At 46.6% G+C, this 19,918-nt stretch overlaps 1 protein-coding gene across 1 annotated transcript; it reads right to left on the bottom strand.

Annotated features, from left to right (window-relative positions):
• Positions 1-91: 91 nt before the first annotated feature.
• On the bottom strand, positions 92-18,522 carry KLHDC10 (kelch domain containing 10). The gene is made up of 9 exons (XM_084808974.1): positions 18,270-18,522; positions 13,649-13,870; positions 12,497-12,651; positions 10,455-10,603; positions 9,662-9,746; positions 7,766-7,829; positions 6,097-6,144; positions 3,208-3,347; positions 92-1,567 (listed from the first exon to the last, which is right to left on the bottom strand). Exons 1-9 carry the CDS (start codon positions 18,406-18,408, stop codon positions 1,358-1,360), a joined length of 1,212 nt encoding a protein of 403 aa, XP_084665100.1. The 5' UTR covers positions 18,409-18,522; the 3' UTR covers positions 92-1,357.
• Positions 18,523-19,918: the final 1,396 nt, after the last annotated feature.

Genomic DNA, 19,918 nt, shown 5'->3' with positions numbered 1-19,918 from the left:
CAAACACACACACAGACAGGCACATTCCAGCAACAGCTGTAGTACTCCGGTCTGAATTTTAAAAAAGGACACATGACAAGAACCACCAACAGGATTTCATGTACAATTTTTTAGAAAACAAAACAAAAATCAAAACCCCAGCTTCTCAGACTAGGTATGATGCTTGGTTTGAGGGTGTTTTGGTATACATTCTACAGAACTGGTTTTCACAGCCATTCAGAACACAACAGTTAAGACACAGACATGGTTTCCTCTTCCAGCATTTTTTTTTTAAAAAAGGCAAATACTGTTCACAGCAAAATGTCAGGCATCTTGCCCATGTGCAAGAAAGAAAAAAGACACACCAGTGACAACATGGCATTTCCTGGGAATGAATGATCATTTAGTATGTCACTTTGTGGTATGGAAAGACAGCCCATTGAAATGGGTTTTTAAAACAACCCAACCTTCAGAGTGAAAGCAAGAACTCAGAAGCCAGAGGTGACGTCCAGTATCTACAGAAGAAAAACTAGTGGCTGATCATGGATTTCCAGATTCACACACAGACACTTGCAACAGGGAAAAAATAGCATTGACATCGTCATAGTTCTCCTCCTCCATTAACTCTTCCGGCATGGGGCGTGAGTAGGAATGGCAGCTGGGTGACCATCCTATCCCTTCCTGCCACCATTCAGGACAGACCATTGTGCCAAAGCCAGAGTCGTGTTTAAATAAGCCTTCGATCGGAAATTTCAACATGAAAAGGCAAGAAATGACAACACATTTCAGAAGGTCGCAACAGACAGCACCAGTCTTTTCCAGTTGCAGTGTCTGCCCACAGAAGACACACTGTTGGTTTGGTCTGGTCTTTTTTTTCTAAACACCTTATACAGGCAGAGCCAGTGAGTGTGAGAACAGCCATGATGGATTCCAGAGTGAGCCAGCTTGTTCCTTTAAAACAGACCGCTGGAATTGCTGCAGCATATTCTATGCAGTTAAGTACATCTTACAAAATGAGAACTAGGAGACTGGCACGGGGAGGTGAGTCACAATGTCCACCCTCCTTCCCCACTGAGACAAGCATGCAGCAGAAGCAGTACAAATTAGTTCAGCAACAGCATCTTTAGTTCATGATGTGTTTATAGGTATCCATAAATTAAAAAAGGCTGACTTCCATAAACTTTAAAATAAAAATTCACAGGAAAGGCATCTGACGTATTTTGCCGAGTAAGGCTTTGGAGCAGGGCTTCCCATTTCCTTAGCATCCTCCGCAGTACTCATAAATAGAAAGAGAGAGAGAGAGAGAGAGAGAGAGAGAGAGGAGACGAGATGGGTGAGAGGAGTCACTTCTTAAATTAGTGTTAAGAGCAGGAGGTTCTTATTTCAAGCGCTCAATGAGTCCCTGTGTGAGTCCAAGGTGCAAAAGCTGTGATCTGGTGAGGTTTGCTAAGTGAGGGAAAAAAGCCAGAAGCTTCTCCCAAGACAGTTCCAAGAGGCTGGGCACAACCAGCCACATCTTGAAGAGAGAGCCAGTCCGTTTGTTCCGAACAATGTCCACCACGCCTCCGTGGACGTACATGCAGCCAGCCTGTGTGGAAGCAGAACAAGAAGAGGTCATGGCTGGGGCAGCATGCGGGACTGCAAGCATCTGACTGCCTGCTAAGCATGAGATGCCACCTCCCCGCAAGGCATCTCCTCTCTCTAACCTAACTGCCTGCGCTTAATTTAACATTGAGAAGGCATTCCGACTGCAACAAAAGGAAATGGAACAGAACTTAAGAAGAAGTGCTGCAAGGCCTCCTGCCAGGCTGCCCGTGACAATTTGCAATCTCAAGCTGCTTTGCGGAGCAACTCATTTTGAACAGCACCAGGGATGAGGGGCCTGACCTGCTGCCAGAAGAGCCAAACAGAGAAAAGGGCTCTCTTCCTCAGTCGGTGCAGACACCCGGGTGCTGGCAGAGACCTCCCCAGGCTACCTCAGCTATTCACTCCCATTTTTCATCTGCCCCACCGGCTGCACAGGAGTGAGCCGCTCTGTTTGTAATAAGGGAAGAACTCTGGCAGAGGCTCATTTGTTGTTCACCCAGGGAGGGAGGGGGGTAAAAACACACACACACACCCCTTTGCCCGAGTCTCCCTTGTCTGGGAGAAAGCAGCCGCTGTACAAAAGAAGATTCGAGTGGGGGAAGAGGAAGGGGCCTTCAGATCAGCCTGCCAGAGGTGCCGGACTACAACTCCCATCATTCCCAGCCAGCATGGCTATTGGCCATGGTGGTTAGAGTCAATGGGAGTTGTAGTCCTATCCAACTAGAGGCAGCAGGTTGGCGGGGGGGATCAGTGTTCTTTGCAGGGGTGGAGGGAGGCAGTTGGGAAGGTCTGGAGGTGCAGCTTGCCCATCCGTAACAGACAGAAAACATGGGCTCCCTGCAACGGTGTGACTCAGAGGTATGCGGCACAGTAAGTGAAACTGTTTTGTTGCATGTCCATAACAACACTTCCTGACAGTACTTGTCATTCCCAACCCACCCCTGCCACAAGAAAACCAGCTTTTTACTCCAAGATTCAGTCCCATACATTACATCCCCACTGGCAACTATTATTATACTTACATACCTACCTATCACAAGAGTAACACAAGCAAGAAGACAGGTCCCTGCTCCTGGGCGCGTATAACTCTAAATTTCAAACCAAGCCCCCACAACTGCCTTTTAAATCCAGATAAATTAAGCAACTGCAAGAGAGGTGCATGCTTTAAAAAGCCTTTGGTGGGCTGCCAGATAGGAATGGCTTGTAAGTAGGGGCATTCTGCTTCCATCTACTGCTGCCCTTCCCTGAGTTTCTGAGGTGTGGACAGGTGATGATAGCCATACATTCAAGGCTATTAAAAAAAAAGTAAAACTTCTCAAGTCACCAAGAGCTGCTGGTTCCCAGGGTTTTTCTGCAGAACTGGGAAGGGGGCCCAGAGAATGCATGGAGCAGGTCAGCAGGGGAGGAAAGGGAGCAGCATTCACCTCCTGTAGAGCTCCAGTCCAGCTGGGGTAGGGGGAGCTAGCTGGCAGCAACTCAAGGTGGCTTTTCCAGGGGCAGCTTTTCCTTGGAGGACTGGGGTTTATAGGACTCCAGGGTACTGAAATGCAGTTCTCTACCTCAGCTGGTTAGTCTTGGGGGCCACTTCCGTGGGAAGTTATAGAGGACATGTAGAGGGGGTTGAAATTTACAGTCACTTACTGGAGTCACAGCAGCACAATGGAAATAAACTGGCTCAGGCATAACAGCTGGGAGTTTCACCCACTGGAAAGTTTGCAGATTCAGTTTCCAGATGTCTCCCAATATCACTTCTCCGTTATATCCTCCACAGACAAAGACATCTGAATTGATAGACCACAAGAAAGCTTAGATTATTTTTCGTGAAAACAGACCACCACACATGCAGCCCAGAACAGAACTGTTTTCCCTAGAACAGATCTTGAGAATTTTCTTTAACTGGTGCGGTGTCATGGATATTAGAGAAAATAAGGATTCAATGTCACCCTTGTTGCTTTTATTAGACTCATTTTTGCATTCTTATTTAAGCATTTTTATTCTGGCATCTTGTCCCTTTCTGAATCTTGCAAGACTCTTGCAACAAAAGAAAATTCAAAGTGATCTTGATAGACTGGAGCGCTGGGCAGAAAACAACAGAATGAAATTTAATAGAGATAAATGCCAAGTTCTGCACCTAGGAAAACGAAACCAAATGCACAGTTACAAGATGGGGGATACGTGGCTCAACCACACTACAAGCGAGAAGGGTCTTGGAATTGTTGTAGATCACAAGCTAAATATCAGCCAACAAGGTGATGTGGCTGCAAAAAAGGCCAATGCTATTTTGGGCTGCATTAATAGAAGCATCACTTCCAAATCCCGGGAGTACTAGTTCCCCTCTACTCAGCACTGGTTAGGCCTCATCTGGAGAACTGTGTCCCGTTCTGGGCACCACATTTTAAGAAGGATGCAGACAAACTGGAGAGGGTTCAGAGGAGGGCAACAAAGATTATCAGGGGACTGGACACAAAGCCCTATGAAGAGAGACTGAAAGAGAAGACTGAGGTGAGAGATGATAGTGCTCTTCAAGTACTTGAAAGGTTGTCACAGAGAGGAAGGCCAGGATCTCTTCTCGATCATCCCAGAGTGCAGGACACGGAAGAATGGGCTCAAGTGACAGGAAGCCAGATTCCTGCTGCACATCAGGAAAAACTTCCTGACTGTTAGAGCAATACGACAATGGAACCAATTACCTAGGGAGGTGGTGGGCTCTCCCACACTGGAGGCGTTCAAGACGAGGCTGGACAGCCACCTGTCAGGGATGCTCTGACTTGGATTCCTGCATTGAGCAGAGCGTTGGACTCGATGGCCTTGTAGGCCCCTTCCAACTCTACTATTCTATGATTCTATGTACAAGCTCTGTAACAGGCCGCCCAACTATCTTAAATGTCATCATTACTAAATATTATGTTGCCTACATAAAGAAGACAATATAAAATAATAGATACATTCTCATATTAAGATTGAATCTCCTTGATTCCTGCAGATGGATTCTTTCTGTTAAAAATCCTGGGGTGAGGGGAAGGGAGTGTGGCCATCCAGGGACTGCAAGAGGATCGGATTGGAACTACAGGCCTGAGGTTCCCCACTTGCGTTAGACTCAGGCTATAACTTTTCACCTCTTAGCCTACAATTGTTAACCTAAGTGACAAGTGGAAAATGAGGAGGAACTCTTTCCACCGAAACCCAGGAAAATACCATCAGGTTCAGATAAGGAGTTCGAAAGAAGGCTGGTTAGTTAGGTAGCAAAGATAGTATTGTTAATATTTCCTGTTTATGACATAAATGAGTGAAGATGAAATTAAATATTTTAAAGAGTGGCTAGAACTGAAAGCAGTTCATAAGCAAGCAAGCCCAGAGACAGTTAATTAACCCACGATTTGCCATGCATAAGTGGAATTAACTGCTGGGTTGTTTAGCCCCTAATCAACCCAGCGTTCCAGGTTCACATGTCACACTCAACAACCTACCACCCGAATGACCGTAGGCTGTTGATGAAAAAATGGCTGGTGCGCCCACTCTCTGCTGCTTGTGCACAGCAAATCATGGGTTAATTAACCCATGATTTGCTACTATGTACAAAGCGAGTGTAGATGTCAAAGAAGAGAACTCAGGTATGACCTAAAGTCAAATATACTATTTTGGGAATGTAAAAGGAAGTCTGTTGTTCAGAAGGGCTGACCAAAGAAATGAAATAAATATCTTACTCCCAGGTCATAGTGGGAATTTTGGTAAAAATAATTCACTGTTAAGGAGTGCTGAGCTTACATTCCTTTCTTGGTTAAGCATCACATAACCAGCTTGTCAGAAATCATATAGATATTAGGACCAGAGCTAAGAAATTTCAGGATGAGAACACCTGCCCTCATCTTGACTTCTCCTCTAGGGACAGCTCAGAAATGTAATATGGATAAGACATTTTGTGACTTTTAAGGAAAGGCATGCTCCTGAAACATTCTTAGAATGTTTTTTTGAAATGTATTTTGCTTATTACAACTACCACTTTCTATGTTTTGATATATTCTATGATCATATATCATATCTTGTTGTCATGTAAATAGTTTGATATTTTGAAGTAAAAGAAGGAAAGACAAACTTGGTCTCAGAGACAGGTTCCTGAAAAATGCCTTGGGAGATGCATTTCATCCTTTTAGAATGGGGAGAAAACTCCACAAAAGCTGGGAAACCACCAAGAGATTAGTGGATGGCAGAAAGTGGGCGTGGCCTTCTGGGGAACCCCAGAGGGCCAGATTGGGACCTGAGGTTCCCCACCCCTGCTCTACATGAAGTTTTTCTCCCTGTCAAACTAGCCTTTTGTTTCTCCCACAGCAGCTGCCCTGATTTTTCCAACATGACTGACTTTTCCCCTCAGAAGTTAGAATGTTCATGAATATTCTAAGACACCACAGTAACTCAAGGGTGAGGGTATGTGTAGAGTAGAGCTGGCTCGCAGGAAACTTAACCCAGTTAGGATTTCACCCACCATAAATAGGAAACTTTGCCGCTGACATGCCCAAAGTCGGCTGTTCTTACCATTTTTTATCTGTATGCAACTGTGACATCTTCTGGCTGCTGGGAAATCTGTGGAAGAAAAATCTGATCATGACCAAGTGGAACTGAAGAAAAAACTGCTATTGGGGGGGGTTCTCAAATGATGGGGGACAATCAGAAGGAAAAGGGTTTATCTTAATATCCAGAGAAATCTCCGTGTTCCTGGCTCTGAAGTACTCGCAAAATTGTTAAGCATCAATTGCCCTTTCCATCCTTACAAATGAAGAAGAGTGAAGTCAGAGGAAACTTTCTACTTCTCTGAAGCACGTTTCAAAGGAAAGTGTGTGTGTGTGTGTGTGTGTGTATGTATGTATTTAATTTATTTCAGAGAATTTCTATACTGCCTTTTTTTTAAAGAAATCACAGAACGGTTTATGTAAGTATTTGGGCTCACTGTGGAATACTCTGGAAAATGAATTTAAAATAGGATTGCAAGTATGCCAATAAAAATTGAGCAGGTGGGGAATGAAGGTCCTCTTTTCTACCAGTTTGGCCATCCTGACTTGATATGTATAAAGGAAAAATTAATCTGAATTAAGGTTTATTTGAGAAGACATCCTATGTAGGGAGATAACATTTCAGGGAAGATCAAAATCCTATTAGAACTTGAAGTAACTGAATTTACAAGTTTTGAACTCTTAACTGATCACCATACTTTTAAAAGATTGTCTCTGAAAAGTCAAATATCCATGAAGAATCTGAATCTAAAGTTCGGTAAGAAAACCCATGTTATCAACAGCAATATTTAGCATGAAAAAATCTGGATCTAGCTATTTCACATACATCAACTTAGAGCGCAATCCTATGGCCAGTGTAGCCAGTGTAGTGTAGTGGTGAGAGTGACGGACTGGGAGCCGGGAGATCCGGGTTCTAGTCCCCACTTGGCCATGGAAGCTCACTGGGTGACTTTGGGCCAGTCACAGACTCTCAGCCCAACCTACCTCACAGGGTTGTTGTTGTGAGGATACAACGGTGAGGAGGAGGATAATGTAAGCCGCCTTGAGTTCCTTGCGAGAGGGAGAAAGGCGGGGTATAAATGCAATAAATAAATAAATAAATGGCCGCTAGTCAGCAGCTAGATGGCCATAGGATAGGTCGGTTCCCTGAGAACTGACCTTCATTCCCTCTCGTGCTGCCTCATAGGCAGCATGGAACAGCCCTGCCCTCTGCGCTTGGAAGAGGAGCACAGAGTGGTGAAAATGGAGCATTCCCGAGGCGGGGTGGGGAAGTCAGAAATGCCAGTACAACACATCCAATGTGTTGTCCGGCTGCCGCTTCCCTCGCTCTGACTTCCTGTGGCTAGACAGCCGAAATCAGCTGACTAGCCACAAATGCAGGGCGGCTGAAGCACAGAGGGGACGATCCCCTCCATGCATCTCTAGACCTGCATTGCATAGGTGGTCACTTCAGAGTTGATTGCCTATCCCAGTAGGATCGCTCCTTCCAGTGGATTTATGTAACAGGCTTGGTATACATTCTATAAGGAATTTAGTGAGAGAGAGAGAGAGAGAGAGAGAAAGAGTGCGCACAAACAGTTTACAAAGGTGCCCTTGGTTGTAGACTCCTCTTGTGTGGCACACATGCACATACATTCTTTCTGACTACGAAGATGCTCCTCTTTTCAAACCCTAACTATCTTTAAAAAACCTACCTTTTTTATGAGGCTTTGTTGCGATTTCCTCCCAGGTGTTTGTTTCAAGGTTGTAGGCATGAATCTTGAGCAACAGAAAGAATACAATTATAACCAAGAGGTTAAAAAGGTGACAGAAAGAAAACAAAGCTATACCCAAGGAGGTCTCTGACAGCAGGTTTATCCAAGCACATCTCCACTCCGCTGCCTGCAAGAGATATCTGGAACTCCAAACTACTACAAATTAGGCTGGTGCCAACCCTTCTGGGTTTCAGTGCGTACAGAAAACACGCCTTTCCAACAGGCATTCCCAGAAAGGTAATCTTGTCCTCTGTATGAAGACCTTTTTGTACATCGCTTCAGAATTTATTTAATATAAGTGATTCATAAACAGCATTAAATAAACAATACATAGATATCCAGCTTCTGGAAAGGCACGTGACAACATTGTCTCACAGTGTCCAATTGAAAATTCATGCAGAGATTACTCTAGTTTGGCACACAAGGTCGACATGCCTCAAATTTGGAACATGATTGAACTGGAAGCCTGGTATGCATACAAACACCATATGCTATTCATTTTCACAGCCACTGAAGGAAGCAGATAATCTATTTTTGAAGATGGGGAACCAAGGCATTCAGACTACAAGCGAGTTGCCCAAATTCCTTTGTCATGTGCCTACCACTGATCATGAACACAATCTGCTAGGGAGGTCTTCTGCACAAGCTTGACTGCAATAAGCAGAAACTGTGCCGAAGTGCTACCGTTCGTTTCAAAGGAGCCTGAGCAGGAGAACTGCCTGCTAGGTTGTGCTTCATTATTTCTACAATATTTGTGTACAGTATTTTACAATCTTCCCCACACTCTAGTAGATAGGTCCTTTTTGTAAATGGGAAACCAAAACTGAAAGAGAGTGACCTGCCACACAATAAGGTTGTGCTGAAGGAATGGAACTTGGATTTCCTGGAGTCCCTAGACCAGGGATGGGGAACCTCCAGCCTAAATGTGGCCTGCCAGGCTGGCCCATCAAGCCTGTGGGGCTTCACACATGGCCCCTCTCCCTAGCCCCGCCCCTGAAGGCTAATAAGGAGAGGAATTTAGTTATTTATTTATTTAAAACATTTGTATCCCGCCCTATATCATTACGATCCCAGCACAGTGTACAGATAAAATCAATTTAAACAGTATAAAACAATAATTTAAACAGCTAAAAACGTATTAAACTGTTAAACTAATACCAGTTAAAATCTAAAACAATAAAACCGTTAAAACAGTGTGCTGGGGAATGCATTTAGCCCTCAAGACTTTGGTAAAAAGCCATGTTTTTACTTGGCGCCGAAACAAGACCAACGTCTGTGGCGATCGGGCCTCCAAGGGAAAGGCATTCCACAACCGGGGTGCCATGGAATATCTCGTATTCCGAGATGAGAGGAATCCCCACTCTTATCTCGGATCAGTGGTTGAACAGCAGCGATTCTCTCACTGGCGTGCTAAATGCTTCGCCCATCCCGTGTCCTCCCCAATGGGAAAAGGCACAGGGAGATGAAGCTGCCCTGAGCAAGGAACAGGCTGGAGGAAAGCCCACATACAGCCAAGTCAAGTCCCTGACAGAAGCACCAGCCAGCGCTTCAGGCAAGGACCAAATAACTCAGGGGCTGTGCCCCTGCCACTGATCACCCATCCCCAATTATAGTTCCCCATCCCTGCTCTAGACCAGGTCCAGCTCTATTCACTGGATGACTCAGCTCTCTGCATGAGCTGGAATTTGAGTCCCAAATACCCAGTTCATACCCTCAACATTCTGCTGATTAAACTACACCAATTCCTTATACAGCACTTGTTACTTGCTCTCTCTCTCCAATACCTCACCAGCTAGAAATCGAATTGCCAATGACCTCTGTAGTTGATTGCATTACCTTGTCCAAGGAATAGGCTGTCCAAGAAGTTCCTCCTCCCAAGATGTAAATCCTCTGCCCATCATGTGCAATTTCATGTCTGTATCTGAAGGGACAAAGCCGGAATTAATATTTAAAGTTTCACCTACCTGCTCATCGCAAGTTGTTTTTTTTTTAATGAACAAGTTTCTATTCAGTTTCCTCGGTTTATTTTGTCAGCAAAGGGTCATGCTGAAATGGATGTATCAAGTGTTTCCTCCAGCCCTATCATGTACAACGGGTCACCTTGTACATCCTTTAGTGTCACATCAGAGACCTATCACCAGAAGGCTTGCTTGGTGGGAACGGGGTGGGGGGGTGGCCCAGTGGTAGAGCAGCTGCTTTGTACGCAAAAGGTCCCAGGTTCAATCCCCAGCAGCATCTCCAGGTAGAGCTGGAAAAACTCCTGCCTGAAACCTCGAGAGCTGCCAGTCAGTGTCGACAATACTGGGCTAGATGGACCTAAGGTCTGAGATCAGGTTGGGTGAGAAAGTTCTCACAATTGAGGATTATGTCTCGGGAGTGGGGAGGCAGGCAGGCAGGCAAGGGGGTAGTATTGTCAGGGAATAAGTCTCACCACATCATTGTCAAATGAATGTTTCTTACTGTAACATACACATACAAAATAGGTTAATAATACTGCTACTACTAATAATAAATAACAATTATCATGATGATATGAAGGAGAAGACAACAGGGAAGACTGGTCCCCTTGCAACCAGTTTTAAGCAGCAGATGGCATTTGGAAGACAACTCATTTCCTGGCCAAGTTCACCTTTCCTCTGGCATGTCACAGTGCATGTTGTTTGGCTTCAGCTGGGTCCATTCCCTGGTATTCAGGTCCAGTTTATGCAGATCTGTGCTGTAAATGTAGCCAGTCGTTCCTCCAAAGACATACAAGGATCCATTAATGATAGCCATGGCCTAACAGGAGAGAAAAAGAAACCCTTGCTGGGAAAATGAAGCACCACCATGTGAAGGCAGCCAAAGGACAGGTCTCCTCTGCACACGAATGGACACTTAACATCCATGTTGAAAGAACATGGAGGAACCACAATTCCAGGTTTGGATGGGTGCTTCCAGACAAAGCTCACTCATTTCATTCCCACTGATATCCTTCCTTCCTTCCTTCCTTCCTTCCTTCCATGAAGGAGCTCAAGGCATCCTGCACAATGGGCTCACAGGCCATCTTCCACCCTGGCAATTGGCAAAGCAGACAGGCTGCCATCACATGCCCTCAGACCACACTCCCTTGACTTTGCTAGTGCACCCTGATTGCCAAGAAATAACAATTCCTGCTCTGGTGCTACAGATCACCAACATAATGTGCCGATTGTTGTGCCCTACGGCTAAAACAGATCAGAAATACAGATGAGCATATATTCGCCATGGGGAGGAACAACTGATCCTGAGAAAAAACACCAAGGCCAAAATAACTGGAGATCCACTGCCAACTGATTACCTTCGCACTCACAAAATAACCTCTTTGTTGTTCAATTTCTGTTCTACCCTTCGCCACCCAATATTTTTAAACCCACTTCTCCTAGGTGCTTCACAGAAAGCGTGCTCTATCTTTGTAACAAATGCAGAACAATCCTAAGCATGTTTACTCAGAAACAGAACCCACCGAGCTAAACTGAACAGTTTAATGATCCTTGTTAAGGTATCGATAGTAGGAAGGTTTGGTCTGAAATTCTTGGGATGATCTAATGGGGGGTGGGGGTGGGACAAGATTATGTGCTTGAATTCATTTGGTTTATTCATGCTGTCCTCACACTCTTATAGGACAATTTCTTGTTGCAATTCACTTACACATTTCTTTTCATTACTTGGTTGATTTTGCATATTAGTTGAAGAATTAAGGCTTTATTAAGAGTGTATTTTTTTTAGAATAGCCTTTTTAAGTTAAAAAAAAAAGTCTACCAAATCCAATGCAATTTACTCCCTAATAAGTATACTAAGGAACACACACAGAATTTCTCAGTGGATAAGGATTCTTTAGAAGTCAAACAGCAGGGGATGAGGAATCCTACTACCCCACAAGTAGCCAAGGGCTAAGTTCTCCAAGCCAAGCAAAGAGCTGAGGTTTACCCAATTCCAGAATTAATATTACCACAGCCTCCGAGAACAGTAACTACACAGCCATTGCCTCAAATGCTTTTAAGGGCCAGGAGTTGTTGTTATCACCTGTTCAGAACAACAGTAGCAGCAAAAAGAGCACCTGGTGGACTGCAAAGAGCATCTCTCCCTGAGGATCTGCCTTGCCACACTGCCTTGCAGGACAGCTGAGCCAAGAGCCACATGATATAATTGATACCACTGAGAGCACCTGGTATTCTGGATCTATTGTTGTGAGGGTAATATTACCTGCCTATAAGTCTGATTCTTATTATTATGAACCGCTTTGAGAACCATTATGGTTGAAAATTGGTATACAAATATTACAAAATAAAATATATTAATGTCTCTAGCCTTAAATGTATGGGGCTAGTAGTGGTAACCAAAATGGAAATACACTCTGCATATGCTCTGAGGCATCTTATTTTGCTCCCTCTACCTCAGGGCAAAGCCCTAATGAATTGCAGCTCAAAGTAAATTCCTAGGTCTCTTCAGTTCAAGTCACATATGAAGTTTATCCCCGTATTTGTGCTCCAGTACCCTTCAGGCTCTGGGCCCCAAGAAATACAACCACATTCTGTTTTCAGATCTGAGGACCATATGCCTCTTAGAAAATCATAACTGCTACCTGTGCTTAAACAAGCTTCCTAAAGCAGGAACTAATCGTTGCTGCAGTTGCACTGGTTCATCTCTCCATACCTGTCCATATATGCGATTTGGTTTCTTCCCTCGGCAATTGAACAGGGCCCAGCGCTTGTACTTCACGTTGCAGATGTGAACATCGTTGCCGTTACTCTCGCCAAACGGGATTCCAGTGCCCCCAAAGACCAAGAGGTTATTGCCATGCAACACGACTGGTAAAACAAAACGAAAAACACTGAAATAAAGATATGGCGCCCGCTATTCCACCTTAGATAAGCTCAGCAGGACGCTTTCTACTGAATTGTTCCTCAGTAACCAAGAACTGGCATCACTGTGGAAGGGGCAGAGAGAAGGGAGGAGATGGCAATTTCACAATGACAGCTAACTGCTCTGCTGTGTGAATGGTACAGGTGAGTGTGGAGTGTGAAGAGAGGTGTGAGCAGCATACATTCCATGTGCAAGCAGTGTGAATGGGCATGTGTATGGACACAGAAAACTTACTATAGAAAACACTGGCATGTGTAATTTTCATTGGCCACCAATTCTTTATTTATATAAAACTTTTAATTGCTTTTCTGTCATAAACACCCACACCAATGAACAGTAATAAAAACCACCACCAGCTCCCCTCCAGATTTGGATTTCATAACCAGAAAGTGGGGTGCACAATCGTAAAACTGCCTGCAGAGCAAAGAGCTCCAGGTGATTCAAGCAAAATGCATCAAATACAATGTCCTTCCAGAAAATCTAGGATGGGACACAGCTCCAGCACCCAATATCGTTAGCAGTTCCTAAAGAAAAGGGATGAGAGAAAGCCTCCAAAACACAGCCCAGTGATCACTGTCAGAGGGGCACACCTTTTGGAATCTTGTTAGCCAAAACAGTGGCACTAGAACAGAAAATGGATCTTTCATAAATTTATCCACAGTGTAGATTTGGCCCAGGGGGCTACCAGTAGCCAGCAACTATCCAAGATCAAATCCATTTTGGCATCTATGATGTCCACAACTGGACTTCAACAAACCATGTTAGGTACAGGAATTGCAACATAGATCTTGAAATGGCTCAGGAGAAAGTATGCTATCACCCTCCCTCCAATCTTACTCCTCTACAGACGTTTCTCCCTTACACAGACGGGAGAGACAGATGCTATTTTGACTCTTGTGTTACATGTTGAACAACTGAAGCACTTTATCCCCTTGCACTCACGCGACATGGATGCCAGCTCTCGAGGCATGTAGCCCTCTGTGCCCATTTGATGCCAGATGCCAGTAGCAAAGTTGTATCGCCACAGCTCCCTGAACAGTGGGTAGTCTTCGTTCTCTGGCCCTCCAGACTCATCATAGTCAGGATTATATCCTCCAAACACGTACAGGTTGGCATTGTCTGCTACACAGCGGTGGCCGCTTCTGGCTGGTGGGACTCTATGGCCTAGAACAGAGACACATCCATTTTGTAAGTAGAGGAGAGAGAAAATACATTTGGTAAAGTTGGATGGTGCAGCAAAGGAAGACATTAAGGAATGTAAGAGGCAGCCATCACGATGGATACAGCCTCAGTACTCAGAAAAGTAGCAGCTCCAGTTCCATGACCTCAAGGACAAATTCTTGAGTTATCTCAGCTTTCAATGACTTTCAATAGGATTGTTTTGATCTCCTCAATGAAAATCCTAGCCCTCATGATTCTGCAAGTAAGCCACAAGAGGTATGCAAGCAACATGTCTAAAAAGCTCCAGTGGCCAGAGATAAGGAACTGCAGTACTCTGCATGGTTACAGTTGACTTTCCACCCACCTCTGGCTTCCAATCGTGTTTCCCTATCCAAGCCCTCCTACTGCCCCTCACATAGAGAGGGTTTTTTTTCCTCATATCATTTACTGGTTTACCAATCGAACTCCAAAAAATAATCTTCAAGTAGGAATGTTTTGTCTCTAGAACGCAAAACAAGATAGTGTGTTTTGCTGTGTGCAGCCTTGACCAGAGCCTGGAAACAAAGTTTCCTCACAGAAGAAAATATTTCAGCAGCACCATCTTGCCCAGGGGATCTAGGCTTAATAGCAGGGCTGAGAGCCTTAGAGCCTGCTTAACCACTATCTGGCACCTCTAGGAGAGATTTCCCCCACGTGAGAGAAGGGGAGGAAAAGCCTAAACCTCAGTCACCAATGTCTACGACTAGCATCTAAAGGAGAGCCTGTACACGCACCGAGAGCCCTCTGGAAGCAATCCCCACAGGATCCCTTCCAGACCCTGGTAAGCAACACTGTTATACAGTGCACCAGCAAAATGTGTGTGCAGTGAGGGCTCCTCAGCTGCTATGCCTGCTGTACAGGCATGGAGCTCATAGGGCTTGAGGGTGGATCCAGTAGTTACTGCAGCTATCTGCACTGATCCAGTCCTGCCGAGACTGCCTTGTTACTGGTACAATACCTAGACGTGAGCTCGATTCTCTTGAAGTACCTGCCACTTCCTGTGACTTCTGCTTCAGATGGAGATAAACACATTGCTGGAAGCAAACTAAAGCATTTTGCACACTTGGCCAGTTAGAACAGGATGGCTGCCAAACAGTGAATGAGCATCTTAGTTTAATGAATGGGTGAAGTCTCAGGATCCTCTACCATCTTGTGGGCAAGGTCCACTTGACCAGATCACCATCTGAACAACTCTTGTCTAATGCCCTAGCATAAGGACTAGAGTGACACCCATTTCTAGTTTCCAACCTGTTTTGGAGACTGAAATAGCCTTGGTTGCTCTAGTAGATGATCTAAACTGGGAACTAAGGGGGGGGGAGTGCACCCCTCCCCATTGGTTCTTCTAGACCACTCAGTGGCTTTTGATACCATCAGCTATGGTATCCTCCCCGATCATCTGTCTGGGATACAGCTTTTGATATGTTTCTAGTCCTCCCTAGAGGGCAGCCTCCAGAAGGTACTTCTAGGGGACTTCTGCTTGACACCTTGGCCTATGGTGTCCCAGTGTGCTTCATTTTGCCCCCATGCTGTTTAACAACTACATGAAACTGCTGGGAAAGGTCATCTGGAGATTTGGGGTTCAGTGTCGTCAATGTGGTCTCTGTCTCTCTCTCCTTTTCATCCCATTCCAAAAAGGGCAGACTTCAGGCTTGCCAAATCTACTTTATTTTTTTATGAAAACCATCCAGAGCCAAGGGCAAAGTAGTGGCTCAAGGGGCAGACACAGGAGAGAGCATTTCTCCATGGTATTACCCACATTATGGGACTCCCTATCCTGGGAGATGCGTTTAACTCCTATCCTAGCAGTGTTTCGACACTGTCTGAAAACTCTGTGATTTCATCAAGCCTAGCTGATATTTGATCTGATTTTTCCCCAGCTTTGTTTCTCCTTCTCTGTGTTTTTCCCCCTTAATTGCTGCATCTGATTCTTTGAAAAAATAGTTGTAAGATGCTTTGAGCAGCTCATGTGGGCTGGAAAAGTGGGGTATAAACATTTCAAATAAATATACCTGAGGAGGACAAAAATAAGCAACTACAACTGCAAATCTGTCCATACTCACTTGGGACTAAATGCCACTGAACACCAGTCAGACATATACATAAAACTGGGCTGCACACTTGAGACAATGTAATAGAATTAAAGCCAATTTACGAGGTAGAATTAGCCACGGCCTTAAAGGGTTTTGTAAGGATGACTGAGATGTGGTGCACCATAGTGGCAAAGGGACCAAGCTCTGGATCAGGAAGTCCCAAAGTTCAAATCTCTCCTCTGGCAGGAATGCAATAGATGGCCTTAAGCAAGTTGCTTGATCTCAGCCCCACATCAGCAAACACAGGACCTCCCTAACAGTGTTATTATAAGTATTAACCAGACAACAGATATACATTGCATTCAGTCTTATAATGCCCATGAAGCTCCTTGAGCACTTGGGGTGGGATGTTATATAAATACTTAAGAGCATGCACCAGGGAGGGGCCACAGCTCACTGGCAGAGCCCCGGCTTTGCATGCAGAAGTTCCCAGGCTTGATTCTCGGCATCTCCAGGTAGGGCTGGAAAAACTCCTGCCTGAAACCCTGGAGAGCCACTGCTGCCAGTCGGTGTTGACAATACTGGGCTAGATGGACGAGAGGTCTGACTTAGTAAAAGGCAGCTTCCCATGTGCCTATCTGGTGAACCACTGTGGGAAGCAGGATGCTGGACTACATTAGTCTTCAGCAAGGAGCTGTGGCTCAATGGTAGAGCACCTGCTTTGCATACTTGTTGTTTATTTGGTCAGTCGCTTCCGACTCTTCGTGACTTCATGGACCAGCCCACGCCAGAGCTTCCTGTCGGCTGTCGCCACCCCCAGCTCCCCCAAGGTCGAGTCCGTAATTTGCCCTGGCTCATAGATCTTACATTCCAGGTTCCTATGGTGCGTTGATCTTTAGAACACCGGATTCGTCGTTCACCACCAGCACCATCGGCTGCTAGCCGTCCTTTCGGCTTTGAGCTAGCTGCGTCATCACATCTGGGGCTAGTTGAACTTATCCTCTGTTCCTCCCCAGTAGCATTTTGACCATCTTCCGACCTCGGAGTCCCATCTTCCGATGGTATGCCGACATATCTCTGGTTGTACTGATCCATTTAGTTTTTATGGCAAAAATACTGGGGTGGGTTGCCGTTTCCTTCCCCAGGGATCGTATTAGTCTGACCTCTCCGCCATGACCTTCCCATCTTGAGTGTCCCTTCACGGTTTAGCTCATGACGTCATTGAGGTGCTCAAGCTCCAGCACCACGACAAGGTAACGATCTCCTTTGCTGAAGGCTTTGCATGCAGAAGGTCCCAATTCAATTTCCAGTATCTCCAGGTAGGGCTGGAGAAACTCCTGCCTGAAACTGTGGAGAGCCACTGCTAGCAGTACTGTCAGCAATACTGGACCAAGGGTCTGACTCTGTATAAGGCAGTTTCCTACGTTCCTGCGACAGCATCCTCCAGCCAGCTCCGGGATTACTGGAGTTGTACAACATGGGCAAAAACTTAAGGCTGGCACACAAAGAGCCTTACCAGATCAGACCAAAAGGGCTACCTAGTCCAGCATTTTCTGTCCAACAGTGGCCAGCCTCAAGGAAGCCCATAAGCAAGGCATAAAGGCAGCGGTAGCAGCAGTCCCCCACCCCTGCTGTGCATCCTAATTGGTATGACATTCAGAGGTGAACTTCCCCAATAGATGGAGGCACCACGGCTAACAGGCATGGGCAGGCCTTGCCTGACCTGCAAATTAGAACGTTCTTTTTGTTGTCGCACAAAATACACAAGGATAGCCATGTTGGCCATATTAGGGTAACACCTTTATTAGGTCAACCAAAAGATCACAAAAAATTGTCCAAACTTCCAAGATCTCCAGAGCTCTTCATCAGGCGAGATCTTACAAAAAGCCAGTTGGGAGGGGTGGGAAATAAGGGGGGAGGAGATTTGACTTGACAGCAAAGTGCGAGTGCCTGCACCAACCTAGTGCCCTCCAGATGTTTGGGGCTACATCTGGAGGGCCGTGATAGCTGGGGCTGATGGCAGTCCAAGTCCAAAACACCTGGAGGACACCCTGTCGGGCAAGGCTGGCCTGCGTGTTCAGAGACTCTGCCTTCGCCATCAAGCCGGGCTTCTTTCCCCCGCTTCCCTTATTTTGTCGTCCTCTGGTTGACTTAATGACGGTATTACACGAAGGCGGGCTGTGGAATTCTTCGCGTGGTTGCTGCGGTCGCTATTAAGGCGCCTCCCCCCATCAGGCCCCGCCCCGTGGTGTACTGGGAGGGGCCTGCGGGGGTCCTCGACATGGCGGCAGCGGCGGCTCTTCTCCCCCCGCCCTCCCACTCCACTGACTCACCGCCCCGTCCCGGGCCCGGCGGGAGCCTGACGAAACGGTTGAGGAGCCCCCCGGGCGGGGCGAGAGCCGCCGGCCCGTCGCCGCTGCCCCCTCCTCGCTGCCGGTTTCCGTCCCAGCCCTCTCCGTCCGCCGCCGACATCTCGGTGCTGGTCGCGGCCCGGCCCGGCCCGCTCCTCTCCGCGGCCCGCTCTTCCTCCCGCCTCAGAGTCGCGGCTGAGGAGTCGAGCCCACCACAGTCGCCTGAAGGAAGCGCGAAGGGGGGGGAAGCGGCGATCCCGCTCACGTAGCCAACCAGCATCAGCCTTGAACAGCGCCAGCCAATAGGAGGCGCGTTTATTGGGTAGTCTGTGAGGACGAGAGGAGGCGAAAGGGGAGGGGAATGTCACCATAGAGAGGGGTAAAGGCAGGCCGGAGAAATCGATCGCCGCCCGGCCTTCGACGCTTCTCGTGGCACCTAGGTGAGGACATCGATTTTTCCACGGAGGGCGGCCAGGCAGGAGCAATAGAAACGAGGAAGCTTGTTTAGCGGCACTCCGACGGATTTAAGAGGCCTGCCCTCTTCGCGGGGAACTATGGGGATTGTAGGTTTTTGGAGGGGTCGAGGGGAGTTTCTAGCCATTCTTACGTCACCAAAACAACAATTCCCAGGAGTCTTTGAAAAGGCCGAGACAGTTAAAGGCTGGAGAACAAATATATGGGGGAGAGGAGAAGCTGCCTTCTACCAGGGCAGACCATTTGTCTAGGCCAGCATTCTCTGTTCCGGCCTTCCCCAGCCTGGTGCAATTCAGATGTCTTGGACTTCAGCCTCCATCACTCGCGGCCAGCTTGGCTAATGCTGGGAGTTGTAGTCCAAAACGTCCGGATGGCTGCTCTTACTGGCAGTGGCTCTTCAGAGTCTTGGGCAGAGAGAGGCCTTTTCAAGACCTTTTAGGGCGCAATCCTATGCTTATTTAGACAGAAGTCCTACAACTCCCAGGAGCTGTAGGACTTCTTTTCTGTCTAAATAAGCATAGCATTGCGCCGTTACTGGAGATTCTTTTGGGGTGCAATCGGTGCTGGCTGGGGAATGCTGGGATTGTAAGTCTTCTTTCTGCCTAAACGTGCCTAGGATTGGGCCTTTAACTCGAAATGACAGGGACTGGGCCTGACCTCTGTGACCTCGCACAACGTTCGTGAATTTCTACAGGCAACGAGAGCCCTGCAACGATGAGCATGATTTTGCTTCCTTTGCTTCTGGCGGGGCATTGAACTGCGGCAAAGCAGGCAGAAATCCAGCAGATGCAGCTCCCTCTCCTTCCAGCGTTTCCCCCTTGTTTCATTCCTGCCTGCAAAGCTGCTCTTAAAGGAGATCGCCCCAGCTGAGGGGAAGCGGCAGCTCCCCACCCCAAACCAGGTCCGGCTGAACTAAGGCTGCAATCATATATGCACATTCACTTGAGGGAAGATCCTATTGAGATCCGTCGGAGCAACTTGCGAGGGAACATGGGTAGGCTGTGGTTCTAATCCTAGGCACACTTACTTCCGAGTAACCATGAATCATGGTTAGGAGTTTCCAGAGTGCTCCAGGCACGCTTGGAAACCTCTCCCCGGTACCTTTTATTGACGAAATCAAGCCCGATCTCCTGCCGCCCTGTCCAGCCTGGACGCTG

This window comes from Heloderma suspectum, chromosome 7, assembly GCF_057233095.1.
Source record: "Heloderma suspectum isolate Gila_16-S chromosome 7, 16-S_ref, whole genome shotgun sequence".
Classification (NCBI taxonomy): domain Eukaryota; kingdom Metazoa; phylum Chordata; class Lepidosauria; order Squamata; family Helodermatidae; genus Heloderma; species Heloderma suspectum.
Note: the sequence above shows the minus strand (reverse complement) of the source record. Positions and strands in the feature narration are given on the sequence as shown.